Here is an 11792-nt window from a genome sequence, read left to right on the forward strand (position 1 = left end):
TTTTTTTTATTTTTTCTTTTTGGTTTTTCAAGACAGGGTTTCTCTGTGTAGCCCTGGCTGTGCTGGAACTCACTTTGTAGACCAGGCTGGCCTCGAACTCGTAGCTGAAATTATTATCAGTTGCTGATTTGGAGACTGATGTGTGCACTTCTTGTAGCCAGGTAGAACTTCTAGTGGAGGAAGTAGGAAATGAACTGGCCCACTAATTCTTCTACCCAAAATTTGTCCTACCTACAAGATGCACAGAGATAATCAAGGGGCAGAGATTGATTGAATGGCCAACCAACGACTTTCCCAACTTGAAACATATCACATGCTATATAGTTAATTTTTGATACTATTAATAATACTATTCTATGCTTTCAGGCAAGCGCCTTGAAAAATTGTCTTTTGAGAAACTATACAGTAGTATATGGAAAAAGATATACAAACATACAACCAAGCATCAGGCATGTTTTGTTAGTTTTGTGGAAGAGTGGGGGATAAAGTTGAAGGAGCTGAGGGGGTTAAGTATACCATGAGGCCCACAGAATCAACTAACCTGGGTCCAATTGGTGTTTACAGAGCCCAAACCATGAACCAAAATGCATACAAGGGATGTATCTAGGTCCTTTACACATCTGTATCAGTTGTGCAGCTTTGTCTTCTTGTTGGTTAGCTAACAATTGGAATGGAAGCTATCTCTGACTAAGTTGCCTACTGTTTGACATCATTCCTCTAACTGGACTACCTATTTGTGCCTCAGTATGAGAGGAAACACTTAGGCTACTGTGACTGTATATCACAAAGTGGGGTGGTATACAGAGGTGATTTCTCCTTCTCTGAGGGAAGGGCAGAAGCAATGTGGGAAATGATTTTATGGTTCTGACTAGGAGGCAAGGAGGGAGAGGAGAGGAGGTTTGATATGGATGTAAAGTGAATAAAAAAATCCTAAATATGTGTCTAGAGTATGGTACATATATTTCAGTTTCCAAAAATGAAAAATGAAACACATATATTTGCTAACTTTCATTTCTTTGTGTGTCTCTGGGGTTCTTTCCTATCTTTAGTGAAGTTTGGTTATATAATAAAGAGGGAGGAGGACATTGCCTTATAACTACTTTATTTTGTTGCTATGTGTCAGAAAATACATTCTTTAAAAACTTGCTGTTAACATAATGGTTTTATGAAATTTTGTAGCATCCAGCACATTTTCTATCGATAACTGATCTATTTCATTTTTTTTTTTTTTTTTTTTGTGCTAGTGGGACTTGTAGAACCATACATTGTCTTATATGTGTTATAATCAGAAGAAGATTTCTATTTCTGGTCACTTGTAATTGAAGAAACAGAGAGGTTAATTCAGAACCATCTTGAATATGTTCAGTGGTCTTTATGCAAAATTACTCTTTCTGCACATTGAACTCAGTTACTTAATATGTTAAGAGATATTTGAAATTCTAATAACACTATGAGAATTGAATATAACTCTGATTTTTGATTTGCATTATAAGGACTTTCAGCTATGTTATTTATATATTCTGACTTATAGCTTGCCTTTCTTGATTTTTTTGTCAGTATAAAATATAGGAGATCCAGAAACTGGTGTCCCTTTTATTATACCAGTGAGAATCTAATAGTTCTTTTTTTTCAGAGAGGAAAATGTTTAGAGTTTTTTCATCTTATATCTTATAGTACATTATGAATGGTAGTCAGCACAGGAAATCAAACATGAACTTGGAAGTAGGCACTGAAGATGATGTCATGAAGGAATAGAATTAGTCTCTTGTGCAGACTAATTTCTTATTCCAGCTGTTCAGGGATGATACTTGCAATAGTAAGTCATCAGTCAAGAAAATAATCATAATAATCAATGATCTTTTGCCTACTAGACAATCTGAAGGAGACATGTTCTCAACTGAACTTTGCTTTTTCTGTTTGACTCCTGTTAGACATAGTGATAAAAAAGAAAGAAAAGAATGAAAGAACAAAAGAAAAAGGAAGTAAAGAAAGAGAAAGAAAGAAAAAAGAAATGAAGGAAGGAAGAAAATGAGCAAAAGAAAGAAAGAAGGAAAGAAAGAAAGAAAGAAAGAAAGAAAGAAAGAAAGAAAGAAAGAAAGAAAGAAAGAAAGAAAGAAAGATGGAAGATTTTCTCAAAGAACCAGCTCCTGGTTTTGTTGTTTATTTCTATAAATCTTTTTGTTTCTATTTGGTTGAACTCCGGCCTGAGTTTTATTCTTTCCTACTGTCTCCTCCTCTTGGGTATGTTTGCTTCTTTTTTTGTTCTAGAAGTTTCAGGTGTGATAGTAAGCTGTTAGTATATGCTCTCTCCAGTTTCTTTTTGGAAGCATTCAGAACTGAGCTTTCCTCTTAGCACTGCTTTTATTTGTGTTCCATAAGTTTGGCTATGTTGTGCCTTCATTTTCATTAAATTCTAAAAAGTCTTTAATTTCATTTTTTCTTTCTCCCTTGATTAAGTTATCATTGAGTAGGGCATAGTTCAGCTTCCATGTATATGTGGGCTTTGTGTTGTTATTGTTACTGAAGACTAGCCTTAGTCCATGGAAATCTGATAAAATCCATGGGATGAAATTTTCTGTAGATATCTGTTGAAAGCATTTCGTCCATCACTTCTAAGTTTTACTGTGTCTCTGTTTAGTTTGTGTTTCCATGAACTGTCCATTGGTGAGAGCAGGATGTTGAAGTCTCCCATGATTATTGCATGCAATGGAATGTGTGCTTTGAGCTATAGTAAAGTTTCTTTTATGAATGTGAGTGCCCTTGCATTTGGAGCATAAATTTTCAGAATTGAGAATTTTTCTTGGTAGATTTTTCTTTTGGTGAGTGTGAAATGTCCTTCATTATCTTTTTTGATAACTTTTGGTTGAAAGTTGATTTTATTTGATATTAAAATGGCTACTCCAGCTTGTTTCTTGGGACCATTTAATTGGAACTTTGTTTTCCAGACCTTTACTCTGAGGTAGTGTCTGTTTTTTTCACCAAGGTACATTTCCTGTATGCAGCTAAATGCTGTGTCCTGTTTATATATCCAGTCTGTTTGTCTATGTCCTTTGTCAGGGGAATTGAGTCCACTGAAGTTAAGAATTAATAAGGAAAATTGATTGTTGCTTCCTGTTATTTTTGTTGATAGAGGTGGAATCATTTTGGGTTATCTTTTTTTTCGGTTTGTTGAAAGATTATTTTTTGCTTCTTCTAGGGTGTAGTTACCCTCCTTGGGCTGGAATTTTCAATCTATTATCTTTTGTAGGCCTTGATTTGTGGAAAGATATTGTGTAAATTTGGTTTTGCCATGGACTATCTTGGTTTCTCCATCTATGGTAGTTGAGAGTTTTGCCAGTTATAGTAGCTTGGGCTGGCATTTGTGTTCTTTTAGGGCCTGAATGATATCTGCCCAGGTCATCCTAGCTTTCATAGTCTTTGGTGAGAAGTCTGGTATAATTCTGATAGGTCTGCCTTTATATGTTCTTTGGACTTTTACCCTTACTGCTTTGAAATTCGATATCTGCATCATGAAGCGGTCAAATTATATTTAATATCATCTCCAGTTTTTCAAATTTAATTTTATAAATATCTTTAGTTTTGGCCTCTGATAATCAGAGGCATCATTGTTGGAGTATTTCTTTCTTGATCTTTCCTGGATGTTTTGTTTTATGTATAGAAGTTGCTCTGACCTTAAAATCTGGATTTTTAATGTCTAAGTTCAGAGCAATGATGTTTAATTTTTTTGCAGAAGGGTATTCCTCCTGTTTGGTAAGGGGACTATGAAAGGTCCCCTGGGCATTTTTCGATAAGAGGTTACCTCATTTATCTGTTAATAATCTACATTTATTAGGCCAATGTGAGCCTTTTCCATACCTTTTTCATATTCCTGAAGACATAGGCCTTCATTTGGAATCAGTTTGACTTTATTGGCAATTTGTTCTGAAATGACCATCTTTACACAATTTAAGACATTTGACAGGTTAGATATTTCAAAACCTTTAGTCGTGGACTCTCTTATCAAGGTCATCCAAGGTGACTGATATGATATCTAATTTCAATGGTATTTCTAATCCATTCATTTATAGTGACTCCAAACACCCACATCTTATCTTCTCCAATTTATGCTTATAATTCTATAAGCACAACAACCATGAATGAGGCTAGTGATATTATCCACAAGATATTTGTTTGTTTGTTTGTTTGTTTGCACTGAAAATCTCACTTAGGTTTTCATGGTTATGAGACAACAAATAAAACTATCTCCTTGCAATGATGGCCTACAATCTATGTGGTCATTTGTCACCCACTGCACACTTGTCAAATTAGCATTTGCTTCTGTATCCTATTGTTTCTACCTTCCCTTCTCATTAGTAGTGAGCATTTCCTAGTCCACAGTCTGATGGCACCCCTGCTATTCTTCAGCGCATCCCAGAATCCACACTTTTTTTGTGTGAAGTTTTGCAAACATCAAGCTTATTCTCAGACTTTCATCAATATCATCCTGATATATTTAGTTGTTATGATGGTTTCTGAAGTTTCTCCTTGTGATATATTTTTCTTGTCTATTCAAATTGCCTCCTTTATTTTGAAGACCTGATTAGTAAAATGAATATATAAAGCCATTTAATCTGAAAGTGTCTCCTCTCACTGGTCCCACTATTATATTGCCATGGTTCTGTTGTGGACCACTGCTGCTTTGCAGTTACTATTCCTTTTTATTTGTTGTAGTGCCAATAATTTACATTGGGACCTCTCTATTGAGGATCTGTATTCCTGATTTAGGAATTAGGAATATTCTTACTCATATTACTTTCCAGTGATTGTCTGATTGGTTTGGGTATTAGGTTTCTACAATCAGTTAAAAGTAATGGAGATACTGAATATCTTACACATCCTCCAATATGTTATTTCAAAATGACTAGGTGATATAGTTTCTCACTACTCTGTCCGTTAGAATTCAAATCTACATTTGTCATTTGTCTAATTCTGCTATGTTTAGCAAGTGTTTAATCTCCCAAGCTTCTTTATAGAACTGATTATACTGAAGCCAGTCCTTAGTTACAGTGGGGAGAGGGAACTCAGAACTGTTCCTGCCTAAAAGAACTGCAGGGATAAAAATGGAGAAGAGACTGAGGGAAAGTTCGTTCAGTGACCAGTCCAAGTTGGAATCTGTCTCAAGGGAAGTCTCCAAGGTCTGACACTATTACTGACGCTATGGTGTGCTTAAGAACAGGAGATTAGTATGGTGGTCTTCTGAGAAATTAAAATAGCAGGTGACTGAGAGAGATGTAAACATTTAACCCAACGATTGGACTGCAGTCTGGGAGCCATTTCCCTATGGATGAATTGGTGGAAGGCTGGAAGAAGCCCAGGAGGAGGGAAACCCCATAGGATGCCCAGCAGTCTCAACTACCCCAGACCCCTGAGATCTCTCAGACTCTAAGCCACCAACTAGGCAGTATACATGAGGTGGTCTGAGACCCAGGCACATATATAGCAGAGGACTGATAGGTCTGGCATCAGGGTGAGAAGATGTGGCTAACCCTTGAGAGACTTGAGGACCCAGAGTGAGTGTAGGACTGGTGGTGGAGGTGGTGGAGAAGAATGGGATAAGGCACGTTGGGAAGAGGGAACAGAAGGGGGTCAATGGCTGACTGTAAAAAAAATTAATAATAATACCAATAATAACAAAAAATAATAATTAATAATAATAAAGGAAAGTGCTTGATTTGGAAGCATAGAGTAGAGCTTAAGACCCCATTATAAAACAAAATAAGAATTCAATATTTTGTGTCTTTGCTTTGAATCCCAGCAATGAGGAGTCTGAAAAAGAATGATCTCTGGAACTCTATAGCCAACATAGTCTATTCTAATCATCTTGTCTCAAAACATACAGTGAATGATACCTAAAGATCCAAGAAAGCATCACAGGATTGACCTTTGTCCTCCTCATGAGTCTAAATATATGTAAGCCTGTAAACAAACAAACACACACTCACACACACACACACACACATGTGAACATGCACATGCACAGGCATACACATGAACACAAGTACAGATATGTACACTAACATCAAAAAAACAATTACTTTTAGGTATGAGGTGCAGAATTTTAACTCATCATTCAGTAGGCTATTGTAAGAGGAATTATAAAAATCAGATAATCCTGGTCTCAGTATCTATGACTCATTAAAAACTACTGAGACTTGTTATTACTAAATCACACACTCTTTGTTCTCTAATTGCATCAGCATGCAATTTCAAGTCTAGTTATTTAACACATAGAATGTCAGCTACACTTACTTGGTTTTAACTCCTATATAGTATTTTAACAACAGACATTTCTTAATAAAGTTTGATTAGAAATCCATTTTATAAGTCACTTGATATGCATTCACTGATAAGTGGATATTAGCCCAGAATCTTAGAATACCCAAGATACAATTTGCAAAACACAAGAAAACCAAAAGGAAGGAAGACCAACATGTAGATACATCATTCCTCCTTAGAATAGGAAACAAAATACCCATAAAAGGAGTTACAGAGACCAAGTTTAGAGCTAAGATGAAAGGATGGACTATCCAGAGACTACCCCATCTGGGAATCCATCACATCATCAGCCACCAAACCCAGATACTAATGCACATGCCAGCAAGATTCTGCTGAAGGGACCCTGATATAGCAGCCTCTTGTGAGGCTATGCCAGTGCCTGAGAAACATAGAAGTGGATGCTCACAGCCAGGTATTGGATGGAACACAGGGCCCCCAATGGAGGAGCTAGAGAAAGTATCCAAGGAGCTGAAGGGGTCTGCAACCCTATACGTGGAACAACAATATGAACAAACCAGTACCCCCAGAGCTCGTGTCTCTAGCTGCATATGTATCAGAAGATGGTGTATTCAGCCATCATTGAGAAGAGAGGCCCCTTGGTCTTGCAAACTTTATATGCTCCATAGAGGGGAATGATGTGGGAGTGAGTGGCCAGGGGAGCAGGGCAGGGGGAGGGTATAGGGGACATTTGGGATAGCATTTGAAATGTAAATGAAGAAAATATCTAATAAAATAATTAAAAAAGAAATACATTGTAGTCACTTCATGTTATTATTTTTCACTGTACTTAGAACTATTAATACTGTATATATTTAATTCTTACAGCTTACATTCTTTAAGCAACTTAATCTGAACTCACATAATTATTTTGTCTTCATATACACACCCTTACTTACTAAGACATTTTCTATGTTCATATCCTCTTGGTCACATGTTTTAGCATTTTCTTTTATTTTATGTTTTTCTTAATACCATGAGACTAAATAATATTAGGAAATGTATTTTGCATTTTTGTTAGGACTTTTTATCCCGGGAGTGAAATTGTTGCAACTAAGTATGGTGAGAAATGAATTACTTTCAAAGGGACTAAAATTTTAACATTTTAAATCATCATTACTGGAGTTAAGCCATTTAGTATTATAGAATCTGTAACAGTACTCTCTTGCTCCCTCTTACCTCTGGACACCAAATACACCAAATACACTTTCCTGAGAGAAAACATGCTAGAGACCAGAGTTTAATAGCTCAAAGAGCTCTAATGTACAAATGAGAAAACTTCCCTTTTTCACAGTGTGTCCTTTGATATCCCCCCAGCAGCATTTGGACACGTTTAGCTTATCAATATGCAAAGACAAATAAGGACAATTATGGTCAGGGTGTATAGTTCTAGTACATATAATCTAGCATTCATAGTTACATTTTCCATTCCAACATAATATTTTTATTGGATGACAGAAAATATTATGTAGTATATCACTAACATCAGTAAATTGGTGCATTTTTAAAAATAACTTTAATGTTAAAAGGATTAAGATGTGACATTGTATGCAAGGTCTGTGAAATGGAGGTAAACAGACATGATAATAACAGGGAGTAGTATAATCATGCCCCAGGAGTAAGGATGAAAACCATCTGTATTTTGTTTTATCCCTTGTGTTTAATGAAATGTACTCATCTGGCAGAGATGGCTAATGAGTACATTTGGATATTTTGCCACTGGGGATACTGAAACTATAGGTGTTAACCTTTGAAAACTGATATAACATCTCTGACCCTGGTGGACACCAAAACATATGAATTTTCTTTGAGATGAGTCTCTCTAGCAAAGAAGTGATGACTCAATTTCTTTTCTTCACAGTAACATACCTTTTGTCTTCAATATCAAGGTACTGTTTGAGTCCTGTTGATGTTTAGACTAACCATATAATGTAAAGTGCCTTAGCTAAGGTTGAGAAAGTGAGATCTTATGTGATTCATTAAATAATTCATGCTTAATTCACGTTGATCCCTTTATATTTATTACAAATTCTAGTCATAAACTATTGATTTCAAGGATGATACATTGCTATAATTCTACATAACTCTTATTCTGAGAGGTGACTTTAGTTTTGGGTATATCTATGATATTTATAATTGTCTTGATAGGGATAATCTCTTCCTTGATAACTTTTTTTCAGATTAATGAATGAAATTTTGTATGGTAGTCTATGGTCATAATAAATGATAAAATATGAGTAAAGGTGATGTAAGAATACCAAGTTCTGAGCATGAATCTAAGGGATTTCCTCTTTGTGCATATTGAGTACAGCACTGAACATTCTCAACAAGCACTGCTATCTTTAAAGCTAATTATTGTAACTGATTCTTACAGGTTACTTTCCAAGAGTTTTAAAACTATTATTTATAAATTTGCATGTCTGTGAGTAATACAGTGGGACTAGGAAATATATACAAACATGATAAATTGACTAATTCAAAGTAGTCAACTGTTCATTCCATATATCCTACTGTAGGACATAGGGATTTCTCACTTTCTTGGTGAGTTTTCCTACCACAGATCTATCTGTATTGTATTTAGAGCTTTGAGTCTGGTATTTAATCAAATAATCTAAGCAGAGCCAATTTTGTTCTTCTTTATCATCAAGGACTGTTTCAGACAGAATCATTCATATAATCTAAACAGTTTTCTTTAAAAGGTCCATGTAATCCTACAATATAGAAAGTTATGCCTTCAAAAGTCTACAAAACTGTAGTTAATTTAATCTCTTTGTTTGATTTTCTGTATGTTTTTCCTTTTATTTAATACATTTTTTAAAAGCAAAATGCAACACCTCAGCTTATGAGAACAACTTAACAGTAAAAGGTAACAAAGAATCTCATAGCTAACATTCTCCATTTTGTATTGAAATTAACTTGTAAAGGAGAAGGATTTTATTTCTTTGGCTCTTGTAATAAAGATGAACTCTAATTCTATTTTCTAATCTTTATATAAGCCTATCTAGGTAGTAGATGCAGTCTACCTATTGTACCTCAATTTAGAGCAGCTTGAGTATGTTTATAAAGAAAGGTTTGTTTGGGAGGAAAATACCAAAGCTGTAAGAGCAAGTCAGGGGTCTCAGCCTAATATGACAACACTGTATGGTCCAGATATATGAGTAATATTTAGTCAGAAAATTCAACACTTCAGTTAGATAAACGTTCTGACCAAATTTTTTCCAGTCACTGTTTATTTTTATAACAGGGAAAAGATTAATCTTTCCCAAATATTTTCATGAGTAAATAGAGTAATTAAATTAAATAATTCATCCACAACATGATGTACCATTCTCATTTTACCAAAAAGTCTCAACCCTTTATGAAGAACTACAAGCAACAAGGTAATGCTGAGAATGAAAAAAAACATCTCCAGAAGGAGCATGCTAATTTGTTAACCAGTACCAAATGGTTATCCCTGAAAGCATACATAAGATTTACATTATATTTACTGATATGATTATACTAGTAATATATGTTTACATATACAGTGCAAAATAATTAATAAGAAAAGGCTGTGGATTTTAAAATGAGAAAGTAGGAATATGTCAGAGGGTTTGAAATGAGAAAAGTAAGGTAAATATAATGTAATTATAGAATAATCTCAAAAAATTTAAACAAGCAGATTGATATTTGACAAAATTTTTATAAGGAAGTTTACATGATGTTTGACGTTTGCTCATATTTTTGTCTGTATAATCCCTGAAATGCTTCTGACTAAAAGCAATAGATTATATTATATACAGTTTTATAGGCTTTTGTCAATACATAAAGCCATATTGTTTTTTGTTTTTAAATCAGGGAACAGATGCAATAAGAAATTCTGTGGAGGAAGAAATCAACCAAAATAAACTATTTGAATACTATGCATTTGCTATACTAGGCATTGTTTTTATATGTTACATATCTCCTCAAAATTAATCATATTACAAAGTGATCTAGATGGCTTGTTAGAATATAGGCTACTGTCTCTCATGTTTCTCATATTAAGAGTTTATTTGGAATAAATATGATTCAGTCAAATAACTTATAATTCTAACATCTTTCAATATTTGGTTATTGTTACATTTTATTTTACTCTGTATTTAAAATAGATCGTCAAAGACATGGGAGATGAAAACCAGACAGATGTTTCTCACTTCTTTCTTCTGGGACTAACAGATGATCCAACTGTGAAGCCTGTGATCTTTTGTCTCTTCCTGTTCATGTACATGGTCACCATCTTGGGAAATCTGCTTATTATCCTTGCTGTATGCTCTTATTCTCATTTGCAAACACCCATGTACTTTTTTATTTCAAATTTATCCATTAATGATATCTGCTTATCCACAACCGTCATCCCAAACATGTTACTGACTACTCAAACACAGGATCAGAGCATCAGTTATGCAGGCTGCCTTACTCAGCTTTGCTTTGTCTTGCTATTTGCTGGATTTGAAAGCTGTCTTCTTGCAGCAATGGCCTATGACCGATATGTTGCTATTTGTTATCCACTGAGTTATACAAGCATCATGAATTTTCACTCATGTACTCTACTAATTCTCTTCTCTGTTTTCATTAGTGTTTTGAACATGGGACTTCTTGGTCTCATGGTATTAAGGCTATCTTTCTGCACAAATCTAGAAATTCCCTTATTCTTCTGTGAACTTTCTCAGGTCATGAAGCTTGCATGCTCTGACACTCTTATTAATGATATTCTGATATATCTTGCAACATTTATATTTGGTGGCATCCCGATCTCTGGTATTATTTTCTCTTATGTCCAAATTGCTTCTTCTGTTTTGAGAATACCATCAGTAAAAGGAAGATATAAAGTCTTTTCCACTTGTAGTTCTCACTTGTCAGTGACTTCTTTGTCCTATGGTTCAGGACTGTGGGTTTATATAACCTCTTCAGTTGCTATTTTACCCAAGAAGACTTCAGTGGCCTGCATTATGTACACTGTAGTCCCACAAATGTTGAACCCATTTATCTTTAGCCTTCGAAATAAAGACATGAAAGGAACTATGAAAAAATTCATCAGTAGAGTAGCTTCTCTTTGATAGAAATGCTTTCCTTAAACTTCTATTTGGTAAAGGAATATATATATATATATATATATATATATATATATATATATATATATATAAATAATTTAAAATTGTACTGAAAGCAGGGTTTCCTATGAAAAAAGAAAGCTTCATAGGAATTTTAAATTTTTATTATGTTGATGTGAACAAATTTTCAGTTTTAATTTCTTCAATGAAAAATTATCAACATTGATGAATTTAGAAATCATAATTATTGTAATTTATGCTACTTAGTTTTTTGGAGATTCATTTTATTTTTAAGTATGTGTATATATTTTGTATCTGTATATGGGTATGTATATAGGAATATGGATGCCAGCAGAAGGCCAAAGAAGGTGTCAGAATCTCTTGAGAATGAATTATGTATAATTTTGT

General features: G+C 34.4%; 1 protein-coding gene across 1 annotated transcript; it reads left to right on the forward strand.

Moving 5' to 3' along the window:
• Window positions 1-10454: 10454 nt before the first annotated feature.
• Window positions 10455-11390, forward strand: LOC110328179 (olfactory receptor 7G2-like). Its single transcript, XM_021207561.1, has one exon. It carries the CDS (start codon window positions 10455-10457, stop codon window positions 11388-11390), a length of 936 nt encoding a protein of 311 aa, XP_021063220.1.
• The last annotated feature ends 402 nt before the right edge of the window (window positions 11391-11792 follow it).

The sequence above is a fragment of the Mus pahari genome, chromosome 10, assembly GCF_900095145.1.
Source record: "Mus pahari chromosome 10, PAHARI_EIJ_v1.1, whole genome shotgun sequence".
NCBI classification, from domain to species: domain Eukaryota; kingdom Metazoa; phylum Chordata; class Mammalia; order Rodentia; family Muridae; genus Mus; species Mus pahari.

Coding starts and splice junctions, on each gene's coding strand:
- LOC110328179 (XM_021207561.1), top strand. CDS start 10,455: ATGGGAGATGAAAACCAGACAGATGTTTCTCACTTCTTTCTTCTGGGA.